Consider the following 25,636-nt stretch of genomic DNA (forward strand, 5'->3'; position numbering starts at 1 on the left):
AGACTCCGGCAGCCGCGGCCGCAGGCGGACCCCGGGGAACGCCGGTCCGGAGGTAACGCGCTGCCGGGGGGCGCGGGGGGTGGGGGCGGGGAGCGGGACCCGGGCCGGCCAGGCAGGTTCCCCCCAGGCGCAGCGCGCGAAGCTCCCGAGGCGGCCTCGGAAAGCTGGGGCGAGGGCGCAGGGCGCAGGGCGCGCGGTCCTTCCGAGCGCGCGGAAGAACTAGTGGGCGAAGTGGCCCCAGCTCAGATCCCCGACGGCGCTCGCGGGCGCTGTTTCCAGGGAGCTCAAGCGCTCGTGGGGGCGCGCTCGGGGCAGGGGAGCGGAGGACAAGGAGCCTGGTACCCTCCCAGGCCACCCGTGCGCCCCTGTCCGCCCCATCTCCGGCCGGGCGAAGTCTGAATTTTGGGGGGTGGGAGTGGGGGTGGGGGATCCTCTGGCCGCCCGCAGCGACTCACCGCGCGCCGCGCCCGCAGCGGAGCCCCGCAGCCATGGCCCTGAGCGAGGTGGCGCTGCTTCGCCGGCTGCAGGAGGGCCGCCACTCCCGGAAGCTCATCCTGTTCATCGTATTTCTCGCCCTGCTGCTGGACAACATGCTGCTGACCGTCGTGGGTACGTATGGACCGGCAGTCCCCTTCGCCGGGCGACCTCCTTGCCAGGGTGCCACCGTCTCCGGGTGCCCCGTCCCGGGTGCCCCGTCCCGGGGAGTTCCACCTACCCCAGCGCGGACCAGGAGTTCCCAGCCGGCCCAGGAAAGTTGGCTCCCCACTGAGGCTGCCGCACCCGGGGCAGTAGCAGCCGCGTTTGTGGCTTGGTTTTCCGGGTGGTCAGGTCAAAAACTGTGACATAAGACCGATATGACCCAGAACTTATGTTTCCTCCTGATAATTCCCTGCTTCCCCTTGCCCACTTTCAGCACGATGAAAAAGATTTCTGTTAAGAAAGTAGTTCCCAGAGTTCAAAATAATGTGTTGTAATAATTATTATGCTACCTAAAAAGGTGGGTTTATAATTGGGTCCCAGGCCTAAAGGAATATCATTCCCCGAAAAAGGAACATTAAAAACATTGAGATGGAAACATTTCAGGACCCATTTAAAAGCAATTTGAACAGAGTATTGGTTTCAGCCTTTTCCGATAATGGATTTTTGAAAAAAAAAATAAATGAAATCCAGGTATCTTAATTAGGCCCCATTAACAGAAAAGTGTTTGGCTCCCTTTTCCCTAAAAAAAAATCCCAATTTTAATGAATGAAAAAAATCATTTCTCATTTGGACTTAAAAGGAGATTCATTCATTCATCCTCTCCATCTGTTGTTGGGCTCATGTCGCAGTTTTCCACGCAGCATACATAAAGTCAGGTTTCTCCAGAATGAGGGTCCGGGGTTGTGTGGCTCATTCATATTCAGAAACAAGGGCTTCCGTTCTGCTTTATCTGGAATGCCCTATTGTCACAGGCGTGCCCAGCGCTCCTATTACATTAAATAATTTGGCTTTCCCTCTATGGAAGTCTTAGGGATTTTTAAGTCTTCCAGGCTGTAGGAAAGATTGCAGTTTTTCCCACTCATGTAATAGAAAGATGAAGTGCTGTCGCAGAACTCCCCAATTATTACTTCCTGCAGTTTATTTTTTTTCTGAGATGCGTAATGAAATTTGGGTTTCTCCTTCCTTGATTCATTCGTTTAAATGCCTCTCTTTCTGAGAAGCACTGGTTGACCCCAGGTCAGAACTGATTTGATTCAGACAACACTTGCCTTTCTTAAAATATTCCAGTTGAAGGAATCCTGTACTGAGATACACCACAAATGAAAAGAAATTTCCAGGGCCTATGGGTAATGGTCTGGAGAGCAGAGAGGGCTCTCAGAGCCCCTTGGGGTTTTGTCTCTCTAGTGAGCTAAGCACCGTGAATTGTTCCAGCATCCGTGCAGTGCAGGGGTCTCATTGCTGGGGTAGACAAACCAACTGTCTGGGTGGTTTGCTGGCTTTTTCTCCGGGGAGGGTTTTGGGGTGATGGTCTCCTTCCTCTTGTGCTCCTGTTCCAGTCCCCATCATCCCCAGTTACCTGTACAGCATTAAGCATGAGAAAAATGCTACAGAAATCCAGACGGCCAGGCCAGGGCTCACGGCCTCCACCACGGGCAGCTTCCAGAACATCTTTTCCTATTATGACAACTCCACCATGGTCACTGGCAATGCCACCGTGAACGCCCTGGGGCGGCAGCCCCATAAGGCCACCACACAGCACATGGTGACCAATACATCCACTGCCCCTCCCGACTGCCCCACCGAGGACAAAGATCTCCTGAATGAAAATGTGCAGGTTGGTCTGCTGTTTGCTTCCAAAGCCACCGTCCAGCTCCTCACCAACCCTTTCATAGGGCTGCTGACCAACAGGTAGGTTGTATTTTTATAGTCAAAGAGCTTTATATTTATATTGTTCCAAGTGGTTTTCCCCCGGAATTCTATTTCTCATTCATTTATCAGAATCTGGAGAATGAGTGCTGGGTGAGCTGGGGCAAAAACCTTCCTTAATAATGATCTCTCAGTTTGTTCCACCTTTTCATTGCTCTCTCTGTTGCCCAAAAAGTAAGACTATATCAGAGAAGACAGCATAAGGAGTGGGACAACGGGTCTGTCTAAAGGCCGGGCTTCCTAAGGACACTTGGCAGAATGACTCTCGGGCAGCAGGAGCTCTGCAGTCACCGTGGCCATCACAGGATTTCGTGTGCCGGGCAGCTGTCTGTTCTCTTCCACCTCTGGTTGTGTGCTTCGTTATAGAAAGCCAATGTGTTTCCTTTAGAGCAGTCACGGTAAAGGCACCATTAAGTGGCCAGATGGGGAAGAGATCAGTAATACTGGTGAAACTCTTAATTGATGATGGGCAGTGACTTCTTTCCCTTCCATCAGTGCCTCGCCGTGTCTGCATGCACAAAGGGAAGCAGAGAATTTGGAGACAGGTGTCTGGATCATGCACGCTGCCCCAGCTAGCTTTATACTGATCTGGATACTCTTGATTTGGGGGGGGGTAATTATTCACTTCTTCATTGCTACTAATCATCCAGCAGGTACCTGCTCACCTGCGGCTGATATGGCTCAGTTCTGCCTGGTATGTGGAGTTCAAAGCAAGAAAGGACAGTAGCTTCAGTACAGATGGGTTTGCAGTTGATGTGAGGAGGCCGTCCTGGAAAGTGTCAGAGGCAAGGACAGGGAGCTGGCACAGTGCAGCCTAAGGCAGAAATGCAGAAGGTGGTAGAGGAGAAAGTGCTGAGGTCCTCCAGGTGAACTAAAGAGGGCAGGGCTGGGGAGAAGGGGCTGGGCTGGACTATAGAAGGCCCCAAGTGCTAGGCCCAGAGAAGAATGGGTTTTGTTTTGGGGGCATTTGGGAGCCATTCGAGGTTCCAAAGCCAAGTGGGAGAGGCAGGTGAGCCAAATTCAATTTAGGTGTGCTAGCCCAGCATCTCCTAGGTAGACCTTGCAGGTCTTGGCGAGGAGAAGGAGGCGAAGGACCAGCTATAAATATTGCACGGCCAGTGCCAAATGAAATGTAGGACCCCTTGTTCAAATAGTATTAAGAGTTTCAGGATGGTGATGGCAGAGCATTCAACCAGGCTTGCAACCCTTCTGAGTGTGGGACCCTGGGTGACTGCCTGGAGGGGGAGTGGGGGCAGAAGAGGGGGTGATAGGTGAGGCAGCCTGGGTGGTGGCAGGAGCCAAGAGGGTACTGCTGAACCTGCCGTCCCAGAGCTTGAGCTGTCCTTGGACACCTGGAGGTCCCTGCTGAGGCACTTGTGTTCAGTCAGAAGGGAGCACATTTTAAACTTTTGCCTTTTGATTATCTGGACCAATTAGTGCCATTGAAATCATTTTAATTGTCCCAAGCCAGGTCCAGCCCTCTGCTTTGTGGAGCTAAATATTAAGACGCTGCAGCCTAAAATATGCTAAACAAATGAATGCAGTGCTGGCTGGATTGTGAGCTCACCATGGAGCCCGACTATCAAGGGGATACTAGGAGGCCCCTCTGTTCTCCAGAAGGAAAACAGACCTCAGGAGTTGCAGGGTTGTTTGCTTCCTTTTTACAAGACTAAGGGCCCTTCTTAAAATGCATCTGCTATAATTACAGAATAACTGCTCCGGATTTGTGTTCTGAGAAGGCAGACAGCTCAAATACTATACGCCAATATTGAAGACGTTATCGTAATAACGCCTTGCCAATCACTTGGGAGTGAATGTTGCTAGCAGCAGTAGAGCGTAATACTTAGAAATTCAGGCTGAAATGATGGGAGTATTCCAATCTTCCAAATGGCAAATGAAAAGCTTTTAAAAATCTTTTTTTTTTTTTTTGCTTTTAATGCATTGCTTATGCTGTGGGAAGCAGCTTGTTTAAAACCAGTGAGACCTTTTCCACTATCAGATGCTCCAGATGCTTGGACGTTGCTGTATTTGGGGATCCAAATACACTGTGTTCTAAGAGAAACCCAATTTTGCTTTATGGCCTGTGAAATTTAGTCCATTCTTATGGTAAGGAATTTACTCTGGAAATTATCTAAAACTAAATTTTAATCCCCAACTGGTTCTCCTAGCTCCCCGGCAAGTTTTGAAATGACTTTCTTTTTCTAGTGTCATCTTGTAATGTGCAAGTGCAAACAAATCTTAATATCAATATAGGCAAAACAATTGAGTGAACTCATTGTTATCCTTTCAACGCTCCTTGTTATGTTTCTAATACTTTCCAAGCCAGGTGGAAATTAATTTGGGGACTTTCACTTCCGCCGGGCATGCTCCAGCTCTGCGTCCCTGCACAAGTCAGATGCAAACAGTAGCAGAGAAGGGACAAATACCTTCCATCTGCCTCTCTTGAGTCTTCCTTTGTGAGCCATTGCATTTAGTCTTTTGATGTAATTTGTGTCAATCACATCCTCAGTAACTAGGAAGATAAACTTGGAGACATCACTGTGTAGGGCTCAGCGTTGTAAACAAGTGTGTTCAAATGGTGTTTTAAAGTTGGTTAATATGTGTTTCTGATGAAAGAGTACCTAAAACCATGGAGCATTAGAGCTGGAAGGGACTTTAACAGGGGCTTTTGGGCCAGTCCTGTACCTAGTATTAGCAGCTCAGGGAGGAAAATGCCTTTCTCTTGGTGGCAACTGGCCTGAAGTCAGGTGTCCACATGCTCTGCCCAGGTTTCCAAGCTCTGTCCTTCTTCCTTTCCCATTCTTTCTGCCCTCTTACTCTTAGAGAGCTTGTCCTTTTAGCTGCTAAACATAAACAGTGCAGGTCAAAAATCTGTCTTTCCTGCACCTTCTTAGGCTGTCCCTGGTTGTAGCAGATTGAACTAGTGAAGCCCAAACAGGGAGTTGTTGATTTCCATTTTTAATCAGTGGGCAGCTAGTTTAGAAAGGGGGGAAAATCAGATTCCCCTCCTGCCCTAGAAAAACAATATCTTTGTCTACCCCTGATATGACCTGATCACAGATTCCCAACATCTCTGCAGTGCTCTAGACAGTGCAGAGAAAGAAAGCTTGGTGGAGACCACATATACCCTCAGGATCACCTGGGGAAGCCTAACTCAAGCCAGGCTGGGTGGGAACTGTTCTTTCCTAAAGTCTAGTACCTTAGCGGAGAGGCCCCAGTCTGAAATGAGACCCCCACATCACAACCCACACCCCATATGCATGGTCAAGATGCTGCCACATGACTGGCTTTCGTGGATGGGTGATAGGACAGCAGGCTGCCTGTCTGTTTTTAAAATAGTGGATAAGATCTCATGAATGAAAACACAAGATAACCTTTCTTGGGAAGAGTTTAAATGTTCATTTGACTGGGAATTTGATGCAAGTAATTCCTGCTTCCTTTATTCTTCATGAAATATATCTACTGAACATACCTGATCAGATGGAAAGTGGGAAGCAAGGACCTCTGAGGTTTGGGGTGCATAGCAATCATGTACCCAGCAATGTACTTTCCAAAACCTGACGGCTTCTCAGTTGGCTTGAGTTCCAGTTTTGGGGCTCAGCTGGTTCACTTCTTCCATGATTACAGTCTTATGTAAAAGAGGGTAGAGGGAATTATACTAGCTATACCCATTATTTGGCCCAGTGAGTGAATTTTAAACATCTATACAGAAAAGAATTGTTAGAGACGGTGAACAATACGAAAACACCTTCCCATGCCTTTCTTCTCTCCCACAAATCAGATCAGGAATGTGGCATGATGGACTTCACTTGCCTAGCATAAGGTTTAAATTGTGGTTGCATCTTTAGCATCAAAAGCTATTCCAGACCGCCTGTCTGGCACGGGAAAGAGTTAACTCTATGCGGTCGCTGGGGCCACCTTCCTCGGCTTCCTATTTGGTGTGTCATTGTCTCAATGGTCTGCTTTTTATCAAGCCGGCATCAGTGGCTTAATTTATTTCCATAGTTACTTAATATATTTGAAAGCAAGTTATTTTTCCTCACAAATCTTAGCTAACATCTGAACGACGAGGAGGAAGCCACAGGGCCTAAAGTCTCTACAAAATCTACTGTGGTTATTTTTTTCTCCCCCAGCTTCAGCTCGTTGCTCTGAAGTGGGCTTTGTAGGAATAAGCAGTGACCTTTTCAGTTTCTCCTTGGACAGGGAAACCAACTGTTCTGGAAAGAGATCTCCTGTCCTGGATGTCGTTAGGATGGTGAAGTCTTTGCCTCTGAAACCAGAAGAGACTGGCCCTAGAATTAGGCCATTTCTCAAGAGAGCAAAGTCTGCACCTGAGTCATATGTCCGGGAACAGGGGCCACAGCCGAGAGAGTAGGCCGCCCAGGGCTCCGCTAACTCCCTGCACACACCTAATAGCTAAAAAAAAAAGCAAACAGGCAGACCCTTGGGCTACATCTAAGAATTGTGTTTCACTTACTCAATGATTGACCACAAAATTCCTATTATATGCTAGCAGGTATAAAATATTACTCAGCTTCCTGACAGTGCAGTTACCATGCCACCTTCTAAGGGCATGCTGACATCGCAGGCCTTTGTCCTCTCGTCTCATCATAGCCCGTACCCTCACCGGCCCTTTGCCTCTCGCTTTTGTCATACCTGGGTAGAGAGAATCGTGGCCTTAGCAAGCCAGAGAGTGGAGTTTTATTGGTCTTTATGACAGAGATACACTAGTTATTAGCATCAGGGAAAAAGTATTGATTGTCCATGATGGTTTAGGGACATATGAGGTTTCTTTGCCGATTATCTAGGTATATATGGGTAACATGAATTTTATTGTTTTAACACATTTTGTTTGGGATTCAATATATGATATTCAGTCTTATTCAGGTTGGATTAACTGCTCTGTGATGCCCTGTGGAGTGTCACCAGGGTTGGGGTGACTCCTAGGCAGTGGCGATGGGACATTTGGTTAAAGGCTTGCACATTGGACCCATCCCCGCTTAGCGGTACTTTGTGATGACGCTGAATTGAGACAGCAGCACCTACTCAGATGTTTACATCTAATGTTAGTTGAGTTTTCTTTCATTTAGGAGACACTGGGGGGAGGAGAAAGAGCCTTGGCATCTACCCACCAGCCACTGGCCCTGGGGCATCATCGGACAGCCCTCCTTCCGGGGTAGGAGTGCGTGGGGCTGGGAAGGTTTGAAAGCAGAGATCTGGAAGCTTCCCCTCATGTCTTCTTTGCCATGGGCCTGACTCTGTTGATTCTGCTGTGTGAAAAAGCAAGTCTGCCCGAAAAATGCTGCTGCCCAGCCTTTCCCGGCCAGGTAGCTCAGTGACTTGGCCCTTGTTGACAATACAGGGCACACACGTGTTCTGGAAACCAGAAGGGTGCAGCATAAGCTCAGTGGTGTCCAAAGCGATGGGCTTGCTCCGTGACTTTAGGGAAGCCATTTCATCTCTCTCTTAGGTTCCTCTTCTAAGACTAGAGTTGGACTGGTCAGCCTTTGAGTTTCCTTCCAGCTTTGCCATTTGATTATTCCATACCTGCTTCACTAAATTCCCAAAGGATCTAAGAAAAACAGTAGCTGCAGTGTTTCCAAATATAGCATGTGGTCTTGATAAGGAGACGCCTCCGTAAGACACAGTCCTGCGGACCTGGAGCTGCTGGTTTTAAATGACACTGTGAGCCCTCCATTTCACTCATCCCATTGCAGAACTCATTGTGAAACCAGCTTCCCCACCAAGCTGTGGGCTAGCAGGACCTGACACATGGTAGATGCTCAAGATATGCCCATTGCCCTGAATTCTGGGCAAGTTACTTAACTTCCCTGAACCTCAGTGTCATCATCTGAAAAAGAGAGTGTTGCTGTGAGAATCTCAGGTGACCATACTAGCTCCCTACTCTGGTTGGAAATTCTGGAGTCTGTTGGTTAGAGGGCCCTCTGTGGCTTCCTCCCCTCCCGTCTGGGCTCTGCTGAGCTGAGCACAGCATCGCTGGCCGGGCTGGGCATAGTGCTGCTGGTGGTTTTGGGGTTACAGACAGATACTGACCATGTTTTATTGAGTTTTGTCCTGAAGCTACCCAGTGCTTCTCCTTGTAGTCTGCAGGGGAACCTCAGATGGTTCACTTCACTACAGAATCCAAGGACGCCCCTGGAGGCAGAAGGGCTGCGTGCTAGAGCCTTACAGACAACTGGAAATGAAGAATGAGTGAAAGAATTCCAGCAGTGTTGACACATACTCAGCACTTCGATGACTAGCTTTTCTAAGTATTACGTTGAAAGGGGGTGAGAAACCTATGTTTATTCTGGGGCAGCTGGATGTATTGTTACATGCCCCTTCTTTCAAGAAACAGTGCCATAGTTGCTGAGAAAAACAAAGTGCCTGAGGGTTCTCATCTCTGAGGCTCCTGGAAGTTTCCTTTTCTGTATCCAGCAGTGCGGGGGGAATCACAGTGTTGGAAAGGAGTTTGTTTTGTCTGCACGAATCAGGAGCTGGGACAGTGGCCTGGTTGAGAAAAAGAAGCTGCCACTTGGGAACTGCAGTGCAGAGCCAGGCACTTTTCCCACTTTACTTGATTCCTGTGGGCTGAGCCCACCTCCGGGTACCACGAGATTACCTCGGCCCCCAGGGGGGGCATCTTTGCATGGGTTTGGACAAGGGAGCCTGGCTGGGAATCTGTCATAATTTTTGGTATTTGGTTTCTGGATGCCCATGGAGTGGTAAAAAAAAAAAAAGTGTGTGACCTGGAGAACTTTTGAAAGGGTTCTATTTAAGGCCACATGTGTCCATATGCTTTCTGGCTACCTGGCAAAGAGAAGGCCTGGACTAGGGGAAAAGACCTCAAGTGAAATTAATCCTATGATATTTGACTAGTTACATTTCTGTACCTCAGCTTCCTCATCTGTAAAATGGGGAGGTGATTGCCTTTACCAAATCATTGAGCAGATGGGTGTGAGTTCTTGGGGAATTGAGCATAACCTTTAAGTGGAGGTGTTGTTGTTGTGATTTTATTAAAGCCTGGCCTAGAGGGGCCTGTAAAGGACAAGTAGCTCAGACTCGGGTGGCCTGCACCCTCATACCCATGTGACAGGAACCACACTGTCCTCTTAATCCAGCAGAAAAAGAGAGCAAAGAAAGAAAAGAATGAGGGAGGTGATGGAATTTCCAAAGCGTCTTCTGTGTTCCAGGTATCCTGATAGAGAATTTTAACATCCACATCTCATCTTATACTGATGCCAGCCCTGGGGGGGGGGGGGGGGGGGTGGAGTTCTCTCCATGCAGCTGTGAGACTTGCTGTGGTCAAGTGGGAAGCCAGGTTTGCAGCCAGGCCTGTGAAACCGCAAGGCCAGGCCGTTCCCACCCACACCTACGGCAGAGCCCTGCCTGGGCAGTGGCCTTACGAAGCAATACGGGTTTTGAATTTTTGCATAGAAAATGAGGTCTGACTTTCTGGGATGGCCTGTCTGGGATCCACATGAAAGCAAATTTTAAAAATCTTGCTTCTCAATGCCTCTTAGGTGCCGTGCATTCATCTCCGCTGACAGTTTTTATCAGAATTGTTTGATTGCAATGGTCCCTTTGGGGAAACTCTAGCAAAGACTATAATTAAAGGAATAATAAAACATGACTGAAACAGAGGCTGTGTATTTTGGATGCGTTCTGGGTTACTTGCCAATATTGTGTTAACATTTATTCCAGAGAAATTTCTGTTCAGAGGGGCAATCCATAAATGTATTCATGTTCTAAGACAGTCAAACAGAAAAAGGTCACGTCGAAAGCACCAAGTATATGAATTTTTAGAAAAGTTGACCAAGCACTCATCTGCCTGCCCCCTGAGGGCTAGCAGGAGAGAATCAATACAAAGCCCTTAAAAAAAAAAAAATACCCTGCAGTCACCAGATTTGCCTCGTGGTTCTGTTTTACAGAATCGGCTATCCAATACCAATGTTTGCGGGATTCTGCATCATGTTTATCTCAACAATAAGTAAGTGTCTGACCTTTGCCTCTGAGTGTGGTTTCCCGCGGGGGCTCTGACACCCACAAGCTGCCCATCAAGATTACCACCCGGGGGTGTCTGCATACTGGGAAAAATTGCAGCGAGGAGTCATGCAAAAGCATGATGTAGCTAATATTGAAAAAATAACACTGGGTTCCGGGAGGGCTTCAGCAGTCACCCTGTTTGAAAGGTCGAATGGTAGCCCCCGTGGGGTGGCCCTGACGCAGCGCCCGGCCCCTCTCTCGCCAGTGTTCGCCTTCTCGGGCAGTTACGGGCTGCTGCTGGTCGCCAGGTCGCTGCAGGGCATCGGCTCCTCCTGCTCATCCGTAGCTGGTATGTGTGGGAACGGACCCGGGGGCCTTGGTCTGTCCGACGGCCACCAGCACTGTCCTGGCTGGCCGGTCCCTTATCAAATGAGCTGAAACAGTTTGGGAGGAGGGCTCTGGGAGAAGGCACCTCTACCCTATCTTCTTGGATTCTGCTTGGTCTTGAGTGTCAGTCAATCTGACAGGTCTGCCAAGGTCCCACGTCGTCGGGGCTGGAGTGGGGAGTCCCTAGTTACTCTTTCTGTGCTCCCGGAGCTTGCTTAGGGACACCTTTTTTTTTCCACCTAGGGATGGGCATGCTGGCCAGCGTGTACACGGATGACCAGGAGCGGGGCAACGCCATGGGGATTGCCCTGGGAGGCCTGGCCATGGGGGTCCTAGGTGAGTGAGAGCCACCACGTAGTGAACTTGGGGAGGGGCTGTCTGGCATTGGGCATCTACCTCCCTTTTTATTTCCTCCTTTCATGGAGCCTTTGGAAAACAGCAGGAAGAAGCCTGAGCTGGGGGGAAGGGCCCTGGGCTAGCCCTGCCTCTGCTCCCCCCTTGCTGGGTGACCTTGGGCACACCCCACACCTCCCTGGGCCCGGAGGTAAAATGAGAGTGTACAACAGGATGGCGTGCTGAGAGCTCTCGTGTGCAACATTCCGTGAGCGCCTATGCTGTTTGCCTCCCCCGCCTGCCCTGGCTGACCCCCCAGACCAGGGGACAGCTGCCTGTCCTGTGAGAAGACTCGGGCTCTTTTCCTCTGTCTTGTACATTCCAGCTTTCATTCTGGAACCTGCAATTCCTGTGTGTGCTGGATCTTCTCTCTCTCTCTCTGATCTTTACTTTTGGGGTACCCCTTAGAGACTCTTCCACGTGTCTCAGGTATAAAAGCTGCTTGGAGGAATTTGCCAGAGCAGCTTAGCACTGACTAGGTGGAATGTAAGGTGACCGCCCCAGGTCTTCTTTGGAACAAAGTAGGGGTAGAAACTCAAGAAGCAAATGGGTAGTTCCAGTACCACGGGGAGGCGTCGATCCTGGAGGCTGGCACCGGCCCCCCTTTCTCTTCCTTGCAGTGGGCCCCCCCTTTGGGAGTGTGCTCTACGAATTCGTGGGGAAGACAGCCCCGTTCCTGGTGCTGGCTGCCTTGGTGCTCCTGGACGGAGGTGAGCGAGTCCCCAGGGGCCCCTTGGCCGTGACCTCGGCCGCGGGCACGGCACATGCTCAGGGCCGTGCCCACTTTCTGCAAGGCGGGTTTTCTCTTTTTCCCTTGTAGCTATTCAGCTCTTTGTGCTCCAGCCATCCCGGGTGCAGCCGGAGGTAAGCAGCTGGGAGCTGAGGGCGCTGCGGTGGTGGCTGTGTTGACCCCTTTAATCCCTGTTTTCTTCGTGGTAGAGTCAGAAGGGGACCCCGCTCACCACGCTGCTGAGGGACCCATACATCCTCATCGCCTCAGGTGGGGCTCGGAGGGCCCCTCTTGGTCACGGTCAGAGTCTCTGTCACGGTCATGGGCGTGCGTGTTGATGGCTGCCAGCTGGGGGCCAGGGCCAGTTTTCACTGTGCTGCTGGAAACCTGGGCCTGCCGCACGAATGTTAATAATACCGCATGACCTAAAATAATACCGCGTGACCTAAAAGGCACAGACGCTACGAGGCACGAGAAATGGGTTTCTTCCATCCTTGATTTCTGACACTTTTTTTGTTTTCAGTTTGGGGCAAATCAAAATGGCATCACTGAGCTTTGCAGAGATGCCCAGAGTCAGGGGGAGGCTCTGCCGAGGAGGTTTGTCTTGTGCCAAGCTTGCTGGCCCTGTTTGTGCCCAAGGCCATCGGTATGTGGCCTTGAACTTCCCAGAAGGAGCCTGCTGTGGCCTCAGTGCAGGCGTATTCCCTGGGTGGTCTGATTTACCTTGGCCTGGATGAATGGAGACTGACAGTTGAGCCCCGGAGGCCAAGAGGGACCTGTCTTCCTGCAGAAAGAGACATCCCCATGGAAAGGCAGAGGGGCTAAAGAAAGTCATGCCTTTGTGTTTAGCCTAGATGGGTTAAAAGAAAGCCCTGGAGTCCTCTGGCTCCTGGAAAGGACGGTGAGCTGTATTGACAGAAGGGCTTGTCTCCCTCCCCTGCCAGGCCTGAGGCTGTCTGGTGACCCCACCTTGTGCTCAGTGGGCCTGGGTACTGCTGCCAGCAGCCCCTGGGGTCAGACCTGGCGTCAGACCCGGTACTGTTTCTCTGCAGTTAGGATTGGAGTTGTCTAAGCAAGGGGCGCAAACACTCATGGGGCTGGTGGGGCCTGGTGAACTGGGCTCCTGCCCTACCTCAGGACATTCAAATTCAGCCTTTTCTGAAACCCCAGGCAGGTTTTGTGTAACTCTTCTGCTGCTGGATTTGGTCAGGGAGGCACTTGGTCTAAACTTTGTCTGTTTTGCCTTTTGGCCAAAGGGAGGTCAACCCGGTGTGGTGACTGCCTCATGCAATGAAGCTTTTCTCTTCCCCCCCTACAAGACGCAGGGTACGTCTCAGAGCAGAGATCCCCTGGGGCTCTTGGGACTGACTGTTTGTGGTGGGGATAAGGTTGACCCCAGAGATGTGACTCACAGCACATTGGAGCAGATGCCTGGTCAGGGCTGTGTGGCCTGGGCCCCTCCTGCCTCTGTCTCACCCCTGCTCATGGAAGGAAAGTCAGAGATCTACCCAGCATTAAATGTCAGGCAATCGACAGTTCCAGGAGCCTCAACTCAGGGAGGGAGCTGGGGGAAAGGGGAAGTGGGGCTGGGGGGAGAGAGTTCAATCATTTCAACATCAATTCTGTGTTCTGCCTTTAAATGTCACCAAGAAGAGGGGAGAAAACAAACGGACTAACCAGAAAACTCTCTTCATTATGTGAGCATGTTAATCATGCTTGCACAATGTTCCTTGAATCAAGATTCTAGCAAATTAGAGGTTCCGTGGGGCACAGCACAGGAAGCTCCCGGAATGAGTGTGTGTGTGTGTGTGTGTGTGTGTGTGTGTGTGTGTGTAGGAGCGGTTCTGTGTGTCTTTTTCCAGATGGTTCTACATTTACAAAGGGTTCTGGTTAACAGAGTGACAATGAAAGCATAGAAAGCCTATATGATAGTTGCTTTATTAAAAAGAATTCCTTCGTCACCATGGCTGTGCTGAATGCACTGCAGTCCTTCTTGGGTTTGGGACCTCCTTAGAAACATCCGTGTTCATCGTACAATAAAAAGGAGGTGCCAGAGCTGCAGGTTGCCCCAAGTCTGTGTGTGGGCTGAAGGTTACCTGTACTCAACCATCGTTCATCAGTAAATTCATCAATAAATTGGCTCATCAATAAATTGGAACTCCCTTTCTTCATTAATCTGCCAAGAAGGTTAAATAACCTCGAAGCCTCCCTCTGGTTCTGAGCTTTGCGTTTCTAGGATTCTAGTTGTGAAAAACAACAGTAATAAGGAGAAGAAACCCTCCTCGCCTTCCCTTTACTTGTAATTTAAATCCTTTTCTTGCCAAAGTAGAAGTTCTGGGTCCCTGAGTTGACCCATCTGGCTGTGGGCACATGGGGTTTAACTGTCTTTGGAAGCGGTGGGGGCATTGGGGACCCACAGCTGAAGCATGCTCATCCCTGTCCTCCCCTGAAGGGTCCATCTGCTTTGCCAACATGGGGATCGCCATGCTGGAGCCCGCCCTGCCCATCTGGATGATGGAGGCCATGTGCTCCCGCAAGTGGCAGCTGGGTAAGCACCGAGGTGGGCCCCTCTGATTCTGGAGCTTACGACCCCAGGGAGGGTCCCCTGAGCATTGCCCTGTTGAACTGCCTGTGCCCGGATGATGAAGAGACGGCTCATTGCTCCTGCTTGACAGTTAATGGGGTCGATGCGTAGGGCAGCAGTGAGCCTTGGGACCTGTTTTGGCTCTGGTTCTTGTATCATCCCTGGTGGGGACAGAATTAAGAGAGGCGGCATTGATCAAAAGCAGGAAGAGAAGTGAAACAAAATCAAGTTTCAGTGGCTGAGAAAGAGTTGAGAGGTCATTCTGGAGGCTATTCCTATACATTATAGGAATAGGATATAATGTTTTTAGTTTAGTGTATTAGAATAGCTAGAAGTTTCCCATACCTGAAACGGTTGAGCTGTGTTCCAGTAGTCGTGATTCTTGAAGATGATTGTATAACTCTATAGCTTTTACAGTGTGACTGTGTGATTGTCAAAACCTTGTGGCTGACACTCTCACTTTATCCAGTGTATGGACAGATGAGTGAAAAAATAAGGACAATAAATAAATAGGGGAGAAAGGGGTATGGGATATTTGGAGTGTTTATTTTCATTTTCATTGTCATATGTATTTTTTTTGAGTAATGAAAATGTTCAAAAATTGATTGTGGTAGTGAATGTGCAACTACATGATGACACTGTGAACCACTGATTATATACTATAGATGATTAAATGGTATGTGAATATATCTCAATAAAATTGCATTGAAACAGCAGACCTGTGCAGAAATGAGAGAGGAGAAATACACTCAGGATCTCCCCATGTTTCTGAACTATATTAGTTATATTAAATATAAATAAAAGAAATATAATTTATAGGGAACGAGGCTAACAAAAAACCTTAGAGAGCAGTTTTTTTTTTGTTTTTTTTTTTTTTTACATGGGCAGGCTCCGGGAATCGAACCTAGATCTCTAGCATGGTAGTTGAGAATTCTGCCGCTGAGCCACTATTGCACTGCCCTAGAGAGCAGCATTTAAAATATATATTTTTATTGAGAAATCTTCACACACATACATTCCATACATGGTGTACAATCATGTTTGGTTCACAATATCATCACATAGTTGTGTATTCATCACCATGATCATTTTTTAGTACATTTGCATCACTCCAGAAAAAGAAATAAAAGGGAAAAAGAAAAAACTCGTACGTACCATACCCCTTACCCCTCCTTCTCATTGACGAGGCTAACAAAAAACCTTAGACAGCAGCTTTTTTTCCATCTACTAGTATTTCCAGCTACTCAATTTATTTTACCCTTTGTCCTGTCCTTCCTATTATTTTTTTTTTATCTATATTTTTTTACTCATCTTTCCATACCTTGGATAAAATGAGCATCAGACACAACGTTTTCACAATCACAGTCACGTTTGTAAATGTTATAATTTGATACAGTAATCTTCAAGAATCAAGGCTACTGGAACACAGCTCAACAAATTTCAGGTACTTCCCTTCACTCACTCCAATACACCATAAAGTAAAAAGGGATATCTATATAATGCATAAGAATAACCTCCGGGATTGTTACCTGGAGGTAATATAAATCTCTTGACTCTGTTTGAAATCTCTCAGTCACTGAAACTTCATTTTGCCTCATTTCTCTTTTACTCCTTTTGGTCTAGAAGGCTTTCTTAATTCCTCATGCTGGTCCCAGCAGAGAGCAGCATTTTAAAAAGTATTTGTAAGTTAGAAAAGTAATGATTAATTATTTAAAAATTAAAGTAAACAAATTGAAGAGGTAAAATTTAAAAATCCCATTTTCATTTTTTCCTCTTCCCCAGCTCACTTTCCTATGATAGTCATTGCTAACTGTTTTGAATGTGTTTTTTAGATGGGCCTCCATTTACCAACACATGTATGAAACGCTTGAAAATCCAACCCAAGTAGAATCTTTCTATTCATATCACTGTTTGCTCTTCTTTTTCCTTTATGCAATAGTAGGGCCGTGTTTTCACTTTAGAACATGTAGATTTACCTTATAAAATAAATTCAAGTTTATCAGTTATACATGTACATAGTTTTTTTGCATGGGTAGGCACCGGGAATTGAACTGGGTCTCTGGCGTGGCAGGCAAAAACTCTGCCTGCTGAGCCACCATGGCCCGCCCCATGAACATAATTTTTAAAGTCAAATATCATTATAAAGATTATAAGGAAACAAAAATAAACAAACAAAAAAAACCCAGCAGTCTGCCCTGTACTTCCCCATCCCCAAATCTCCTGTTTAGATTCATCCCATCCAACTCTCTTAGCTGTTTCTTCTGCTAATTTCCTCCATGTCTTTAATATGTGTGCTCTCCTATTTTGTTATTTTCCAATGTTTGACATTGTCTGTGAACTTCTTAAGATAGTAGACAAGGATTTACCACTATTATTGCTCCATCTGAAAAAAAAGAAGCATTCAACCAACCAACCCACACATTTTCTCACCTTCTGTCTTCCTAAAATAATTTATCATAGTTTTTTGGTTAGATGGGCATTTGGTGTTGATAATATTATGACTATGCAAACGCTATTCAAAACTAAGCAATGTAGGGCATGGTGATTAATTTATTTTCATTTTTACAAATTTTTGTTTTTCCTGAAGTTAGTTATTGCCTTGTTTTTTCATTGTCTCAATTTTCAGTATAGTGTTTATGACTATATCCCCCAGTCTCTCCGGTAGTCCTCTAACTGTGGTCAAGTGTATCACCAAACCCAGTCTTCTGGTTTGTTGCGTGTTTATGGACGTCTGCTCTGTTCTCCTGCTCCAGTCTAGACTTGCTGCTCTCCAGGTTGTCCTGGGACTTTCCTCCTCCATCATTTGGACATCTTCTTTCCCTCGCTTCTGTTTCCTGTATCTCTCTCTTCTGTATTCCCCTTTCTTGCTTTCTCCACATTATGATGGAACACATCCTCCAGGAGCTTCCCGAATGAGGATACACTGCAGGTGGAATTCTCCAGGATCCTGCATATCTTCAGCCATCTTTCTTCTCCCCTCACACTGCGTTGACTTAGTCTGTTTGGGAGTATAATTCTCAGGGGGAAATGATTTTCTTTCAGAATTTTGAGGCCAGTGCTCTGTTGTCTTCTGGAATCCAGGGCAGTTGTTGAGAAGGTTGTTCCTGTTCCCTGTAGGAGTAGGCAGGATGTTCTCTGCTCTTTGATGTGGTGAATGTTCACAATGGTGATTGGTGCTGGATCCGTTTTCCTCCACGGTGCTGGGCAGTTGCTTGGTCATCACTTTCACTTGAGAAATCCCCTCTGAGTTCTGGGAAACCTTTTTATCCCGTTGCTTTAATTAATTCCACTCCTACCCCTCTTTTGCTGCTTTCCTGTTTGTTGGAGTTTGGACCTCTATGTTTCATCCTTTTAATGTTTTTATAGTCTTTCCCTTTCCCCACTGATTTATCTTAATCATCTAAAGTGTCTATTAAATTTTAAACTTATCATATCTTAAGCTTGAAGAGCCTTTTCACATATCCTGAATGTTTTCTTTTGTTTTGAAATCACAGTCTCTGTTATTTAGTAGGAAGACAGTCATTTAATCCCTGTTGTAGCCTCTTGTGTCACCCTGGTGTCCGTGCTGCCTGAGGTCCCTGGGTATAGGGTACAGCCTTTCAACCCTCTTTCCTTTATGGCCTCACCCTCCCCATTACCTTCATAGAACCTGGACTGTTTAGTTCCTGAACTTTCTGGGTTATGAGGCACAAAGAGCCTTGCTTCTTGTTGGCCTCTCTATCTGCAGGCAGGAAGGTTCTAGAATTCTCGGCTGTGTCCATAGCTGCTCTTCTTTTGTATTACACCTGATTCCTTTTCTCCTCTCCCATTCTCTCTATCCTTGGGCAGGTACTAACACAGGTATTATCAGTCTTTCAGACTTTTCCCATAGAGTATGAGAAAGGGATGGCATTTTGAATTATTTTCAAAAATTCTTTTATGAGTTAAATTGGGAATCTTTTCATATATTTAATAGCCAATGAATTTCCTTTGCTGTGAATTTATTACTAATTGTCCATTTTTGGGGGGATAGATTTCAAGTATTCTTTATATGTTAAGATATTAATCATTTGTCAGATATTTTGCAAATATTTCCCCCTCTTTTTTGCTTGGCTTTTGTCTTTATTGATGGTTGTTTTTTTTTTTTCTTTGCCATGTAGAACATTAAAAATGCCATTAGTCAGATTTAGCAGTCTTCCCCTCTATGACATTGTGATATCAAGTGTAGCTCAGAAAGGCCCTTCCTAGGCCAGAGTTATTATTTTTAAAAAAATCACCCATGTTTTCTCCTAATAAATGTATAATTTTTTTTTACATTAAAATCTTAGATCTGTTTGAAAGTTATTTTGGCATAAGGCATGCACTAGAGATCTACAGTATTCTTTTCTATATGGCCAGCCAAGGTCCTAAAGCCATTTTTCAAGTAGTCCCATCTTCTGTCTGCACCAATTTGAAACACCTCCTCCACTTTAAATTAAACCGCCAGATGTTCTTGGGTCTGTTTCTTTTGCTTTTGTTCTTTATATTTTTATTGACAAATCTCCACATACATATAATTCATTCATAGTATACAAACAATGGCTCACAATATCATCACATAGTTGTATATTCATCACCATGAACATTTTCAGAATATTAGCATCACTCCAGAAAAAGAAATAAAAAGAAAAAAGAAAAAACTAATACATCCCATACCCCTTGCCTCTCCCTCTCATTGACCACCAGTATTTCAATCTACTCTTGGGTCTGTTTCTGATTCTGCTTTCTGCTCTGTCGATCTGCTTGTCACTTTTGTCACTCCTATTTAATTACCACAACTTTAGAATATTGTTTAATATCTGGAAATACTAGTCCCCACACACATATGTTTTTCTCTTTTAAAAAGATATTTTCTTTTCTTTTCAACTTACCTATTATTCCTAATTCCTAACTGTTCTGACAGGCTGGGACCCTCAGTTCTGAATTAAGCCGACGTTTTCGATGTCCCCGGCCTCCCTCATTTTCCCAGCTGTCTGCTGTGGTGCCTTGCCAGGCGCTGCCCCCTCTCTAGTTTCAACTTTCCCCTTTTCCTGCCTCACTGCAGTTGGCCTGGCCTGAGGACCACTGCCTTTGAGTGTGGCATTGAACTGCCACCTTCACTGAATTCTTTCATCGAGTAATCCTCCATTAAAACAAGCCCCAAACAGTTGGAGTAGGGCATGGGAGCAGGAAGGGAATACTTTTTGGGGTGATGAAATGTTCTGGAATTAGGTGGTGAATATACTAAAACCCACTGAACCGTACACTTTTAAGGGGTGAATTTTATGGTATATGAATTAGATTATAAAACAAAAAAAGTAGCCCCAAACAGTGGGAGTCATTCAGGGAAAGAGGAGGGAATCTCCGAGCTAAGCTAAGGGTAGTTTAATAGCCAGAAACCTCAGCTCTGAACATCCTGGCAGTCAAGTCAAAAGAAGAAACCTAATGACTTTCCAAGCTCTTAAAGGACGGATACCGCTTTGTACTGAGGACCTTTTTAAAATACTGGCTGAGCGAATAGCAGTCTTGCAAAAGATGAGGAAATATGCTTCAAGCCTTATTTCTGTAACCCATGCTAGGGTGTGCAGAGGCCGTTATTCCAGCTTCTCTTTCACTCTGGTCTTTGTGTTTTGGGTCTCCAGGTGTTTTCAGGGGGGCCCTGGGTCCAGGTGGAGCAGGGCCACTGCCCAGGCCAACTTGAATTCACTTTTCCTGCTTTAATTCTACCCCCCCCCATCCCACTCTTGGGCTGAGATGCTTTTTGATGTTTTTGATGTCTCCACTTAAACGACTTATCATCCTAATTAGATATGCCCTGGCCCATCCATGGTACTTAAGTTGTTTTGCTCTCTTCCTCTCCAGACAAAGCCTTGGGGTTTTTCTTTTGATGCGGTCTTTAAAGTCAGTTAGAAACCCTGGGTCATCCACGTTAGAGAGCAGACCGCAGGCTGCCTGGATTTCATCAGGTGATGACCCCGTCCGGCTTATCCCCGGGGCCAGATTTTGGACTGACCTGAGATGAGCTCGCCTCGCGTCTTCCACCCGGGAGGTCATGCCTTCCATTTGCCCCAGGAATCAAATTTCTCTATCTATTCCTGCCTCATCTGCAGCTTGAGGGGAAACACCTGCCCTGCGTGGGTTTCTGCAGCCTCTTGCTGTTCAGGAGCCGGGTGTGAGCTCTCTCCAGTCCACTGTGAACAGGGAAGCCATTCTGCATTTCTGCCTCCCTAGTGGATTTCTGGAGAAAGACCCTAATATTTGAAGTCAAAACAAAATAATTAACTGCCTGGGTGTCATGGGGTCTGTTCCTGTTGACTGTGTTTTTTACCATATTTGTAGGAGTGGTAAAGACAGCAGCCCATCCATATTCCAGAGGGTCTTGCAAGCCCTCCTTCAAATTCCTCACACTGCCACTTTGAGGGGAGGCCCTGGGTTTGGGTTGGTGGAGAGAGAATCATTTCATGGTGCTCTCTCTTTACCTTAAGGCTTAGGGACTCAGAGTTCAGGGTGATGCCTAGCAATCCCAAAAGGGAAGCTTAGACCCTGGGAAACAGGCCCCACTCTAGAAGAGAGGCAAACTCTTCTCTTCTGGTCCTTCCTGCCCATTTGTCTTTAATGAGAAGTGGTGATGCAGTGTGGGATGGAATAAAGGACACTGGCTTGCTCTCAACTAGCTGGGACTTTGGGGCATATCCTATGCCAGCTTGGCTGAGTACCAAAAGGCAAGATGGATTGCAAAGCTTCTGTGATCTGGCAATGTGAGGGCTTTAGCTTCCTAAGCCTTCCTTAGTGTAGTGCAGATTGGGACCATTGCCCCCTTCTGGTTTCAGGCAGAGCCCTTGGGGATTCTCAGGGCTGGGCTATTTGGAGCTCTGAGGAAGCCCAAGGACTCATGAATGTCCAACGTTAGCTCCCCTGAGGCTCCGTGATAGCTGGAGCCTCTCCCAGGCAAGGCTGGGGTTGAAACGAGCCTTTACATACAAGCTCTGAGGGTAGGTAGAAGATCTCCCCATTGGTGGGCTTTCTAGTGTGAGCAGAGGGTGATGGGGAGGCCACCGGCACTCCCTGTAAGGAGAGCTGTGACCCAGCGAAAGGCAGCGCTCACAGGTGTGAACCTCGCTAGTCCCAGCCAATGCTTTTCTCGTTGAGTTGGGAAAAGGTATAGAAAGAATTCTTGTTGAGTTTGCCGGTGATACAAATTTGGGAGGGATAAAGTTGACCAATGAATCGTAGATGCAAAAAGATCTCCACAGGTGGAAATGAAGACATGAAAGGAACATAATAAATTACTTTGGTGAGAACATAAGGTCCTGCTCTAAGGTTAAAAAAAGAGAGAGAGAGAGAGTAGGTAGAGAAGCCTTGGTTAAAGTGCAGGGTAGATTGGGGGAGCTGAGATTGCTGAAATGCCAACACAGGTGGAAGCAAAAAAACAGCTGGGGTCCAGAAGCATGGAGTGAGCCCCGCAGGATCATTCTGTCCTTCCATTCTTCAGATGCTTCTGTGCACCTGGTATGGGGTTGGCAACTGGGCCAGATATGGGCTCCATGTTTCAAGGCAGATATATAACTTGAGTATGTAAAGAGGGGATATGGGGAAGAACCCAAAGCCCTGGCAGTGTTTCATCTAGATAGCAAAACTGTGGATGGGATGGTGTCTCACTCTTCTCTTGCTGGTGGCTGGGCTGGGGGAGAAGGTTGGAGTCATCTTCTGACTGGCATCAGAGTGCAAACCAAGGCCAGTTTCTCTCCAGGCCCCTGGGTTCCAACAGTTTCCCCCGGGGTGACTTCTTTCTGCATCTCCAAAGGCCTGGGCTGAACTGCTAGTGCTGAGATGAGGAATGCCGAGCTGCTTAGCTGTGCTACGTTGCGATCTCTCATTTAAGCACCAGCCAATTAAGTCAAACGTCACTCATTGCAGCAGACATGCCTCCTAGCTGACTGCAGATGTAATTGGCAACAGATGAGGTTCACGTACCGTTGGCTTATGGCCGCAGCAACAAGACTAGGTATGCTCACCTGGCCAAGTTGACAACTGAATCTAACTAACATAGGCGCAATGAAAGACTAGGAGAACCTTAAAGAGAGAAGATCACACTGCTTATTTGGGTGCTGGTGATACTTCCTGGACAAGAAAGGCCCTGGGCCTGGTGCATTTTGTTTGTAGTGGGCGCTTATTGCCCATTTTCTGATTTTCAGTTGAAGGCTGTCACTTATCTAACTTTGATGCATTGCACTTAGAGGATTGAGAACAAAGTAACTTTTACCATTCATGGGCAAGGTTCAGACTCAAATCTGGTGTATCTAATTTCAAGAAAAATTACCAAAATTATTGAGAGTTTGAAAGACACTCTTTTGCAGTAAGGTTGTCCTGATAATGGAAGTAGAAAGATAGAGTTGATGTGAACAAATCCACTGACAGTCAAGCTTGGTCCGATTCAACGAGGCCTGTGATGAGGAGGGCATGTCCAAGGCACCTGAAGCCATTACCAGTGGGAAATCAGCTCAGCTCAAGCTTGTCAGAACCTAGGAGTTTGCCAGCTTTCTTTCTCAGGAGAGCATTAAAACTTCAACATGAGAATGTCAGTCAAATATGACCTGGTCACAAAAAAATGACCATGTAGATATTTATTTTTTGACATGGAAAGATGCTCATATTGCATGAGGTAGAACAGCAGGAGAAGTACAATCTCCCCTTCTGTTTTTGAAAAATGGTACCAAAATCCTATGCACACCCATTTACTAATATATATTTATAAAACGATAATTAGTGATGATCACGTGATGGGATTTGAACTAATTTAGTTTTTTTTCTAATTGTTTTAAATGACTCTGTATTACTCCTGTAATACAAAATGAGGGAAACACAGCACATACACAGATGCTCCGTGGTCCGTATCCCATGTTAGGTTGAAGTTGCTGAGTTCAGACAGTCTGGAGCTGTCTATTCCAGCCCACATGTGAAGCCTGAGACCAGACAGAGATGGAGGTGAGATGAAGCACTTGATAGAGAAATGACTTTCATTTCTGGAGTATCTCAGCTGCTTTGTGCAGCGGGATAAGCCATGTGGGGTCCAGACTGGATCCGTCAGCTGCCGGATATTAGATGCTTGGGTGCAGTCTCCAGGGCTTCATTTCATCTGCTCTAATCAACACTGTGATGTTGACAATTATTAGTTTTTCTAACATTTGACTGATATTGGTACTGATAAAGTGTCCTTTTCATAAATTTACAGGCATTGCCTTCTTGCCAGCCAGTATCTCTTATCTCATTGGAACCAATATTTTTGGGATTCTCGCACACAAAATGGGGAGGTAAGATTAAATGGAAACAACACTTATTCTGCTATAATGTAGCGCTTTTAAAAAATCCTGAGTGTTTCTACCTTAGCTATTGCCAGTAATTTTTTTATTTCCATTGAAAATTTGGACTGGGAAAAAAATTGAACAATCATTTATTGATGCTGCTTTTTTTGTTGATAGGTGGCTGTGTGCTCTTCTAGGAATGGTAATTGTTGGAGTCAGCATTTTATGTGTGAGTAAAAGATGACATTTGACAAGTAGAAACAATCTGTGAATAAAAGAGGTACCTTGGGCAAGAATCACCAAGCAACATTTTACAACTGATAAAATTTTGTCGATATTTAGCTGTTTTTCGTTTGTTTGTGTGTTTTTACATCTTTCATTTACTTCCCATTTTTTTGTCATCTTAAAAATCTCTGAACAAGCTCTCCCAGGGACGGTACCTACAGACATTCAAAATGGTCCTGTGTTTGATGTACCCACATGGCTATTCCTACAATAAAACTAGGCTGTCCCGGACCCCTGCTAATAGAATTATTTACCTTTAGACCAAGAAGGTTGGGGAAGCACCAAAATCTGCATGTGGCATGTGCCCAGGCTGACTTCAGGGTGTTCGTGCTGTGAGGCCTAAAGTTCTTATGAGGTTATCTAAAACAGAAAAACACGTTAGCAGAATCTAAGGTAGGTCCATGTGTGCTAAATGTGGCCGTGACAGGCTCCAGCATGCCTTCCTGACTGAGGAGCAGAAAATCATTGTGGAAGTGTTGAAGGCACAAACACAGAGGCAAAAAGCTAAACAAAAAAATATGAAACTTTTTTTTTAACTAAAAAAAAATCTCTGAACAAAACTCTTCAAGATCTGTGTTTTCATTTTATGTCTTATAAGTTATTGAAATGTTTTATTACATATTTTAACGTTATTTTCATCATTTGAAACATAACAATATCTTAACTACTGTAGAGTAACTGGTCTGAAACAATAGTAAGATGCTTTTCTAGAATAAAGCAATGGCCAGTATGTACCCCAAATGAAGTCTTCTTATCCTTGTCAAAAATTGGGTGTGGACTAGGCTGATCTTTCATGTATGGCAGCTGACTAGTTTTTCTTGGTTGTTATAAGATCCCTTTCAGCTTTGACTTTTAAAGATTTAGGGAGTTCAGTTCTCTCCCAACCCCATTTTTTCCCTTCCTTCTCTTGTTTCCTACAGAAGAGAACAGGCATACCAGGCCGAGAGAAAACACATTTTTAGGATTCTCCAAGATGATTTAGGAGTTGAACATTGTAAATGCATTTTAGCATAATATTTATTCCTCTTACAGATTCCTTTTGCAAAAAACATTTATGGACTGATAGCTCCCAACTTTGGAGTTGGTTTTGCAATTGGTAAGTCACACAAGCCTTGTGCCTAAATTTAAAATCTTGTTTTACCAGGAAAATTTTCCTTCTACCCTAGCAGGTTATAGTGACTCAATCCAAAATTTCTAGAAGTTGGCGAGGAGGCTGTGCACAGTTTAGCTCAAATATACCCTGTAGACTGTCCGCATAATACCTGCTTCCACACATTAGTCATTTATTTCCTGAAAACCAGTTTTTCCGAAAAGGTTGATATTTACAGAAGCAAACTGATATTCCACTGCCAAGCTTGGGCAAACAAGAGAACCCCTTACTCAGAGAACATTTTTGTGTGCTTATATCTGTGAGCAGACTTTGTCATATTAGGTTGAGGAACAGAGTTCATATATATTTTTTATAGGGTTTGGTACAGAAAATGCAGACCAGTGTGTGAATGACCAGCTTTGCTGCAGGAGCTTTCACAGGCAAAGGAGATGAGTCTTTGTAATGTGAGCAACAAT

The 25,636-nt window shown here is 46.1% G+C and overlaps 1 protein-coding gene across 1 annotated transcript in view; it reads left to right on the plus strand.

Annotated features, from left to right (window-relative positions):
• The first annotated feature begins 488 nt into the window (after positions 1 to 488).
• The window catches only part of SLC18A2 (solute carrier family 18 member A2), a 37,652-nt gene continuing 12,504 nt past the window's right edge, over positions 489 to 25,636 (plus strand). Inside the window, exons 1-12 of the mRNA XM_077126152.1 lie at positions 489 to 609; positions 2,037 to 2,388; positions 10,338 to 10,396; positions 10,658 to 10,741; positions 11,023 to 11,115; positions 11,793 to 11,882; positions 11,993 to 12,036; positions 12,112 to 12,172; positions 14,355 to 14,450; positions 23,716 to 23,794; positions 23,963 to 24,014; positions 25,103 to 25,166. Coding sequence (XP_076982267.1) covers positions 489 to 609; positions 2,037 to 2,388; positions 10,338 to 10,396; positions 10,658 to 10,741; positions 11,023 to 11,115; positions 11,793 to 11,882; positions 11,993 to 12,036; positions 12,112 to 12,172; positions 14,355 to 14,450; positions 23,716 to 23,794; positions 23,963 to 24,014; positions 25,103 to 25,166 — 1,195 coding nt within the window. The remainder of the gene's footprint in view (positions 610 to 2,036; positions 2,389 to 10,337; positions 10,397 to 10,657; positions 10,742 to 11,022; positions 11,116 to 11,792; positions 11,883 to 11,992; positions 12,037 to 12,111; positions 12,173 to 14,354; positions 14,451 to 23,715; positions 23,795 to 23,962; positions 24,015 to 25,102; positions 25,167 to 25,636) is intronic.

The sequence above is a fragment of the Tamandua tetradactyla genome, chromosome 13 (assembly GCF_023851605.1).
Source record: "Tamandua tetradactyla isolate mTamTet1 chromosome 13, mTamTet1.pri, whole genome shotgun sequence".
Lineage (NCBI taxonomy): Eukaryota > Metazoa > Chordata > Mammalia > Pilosa > Myrmecophagidae > Tamandua > Tamandua tetradactyla.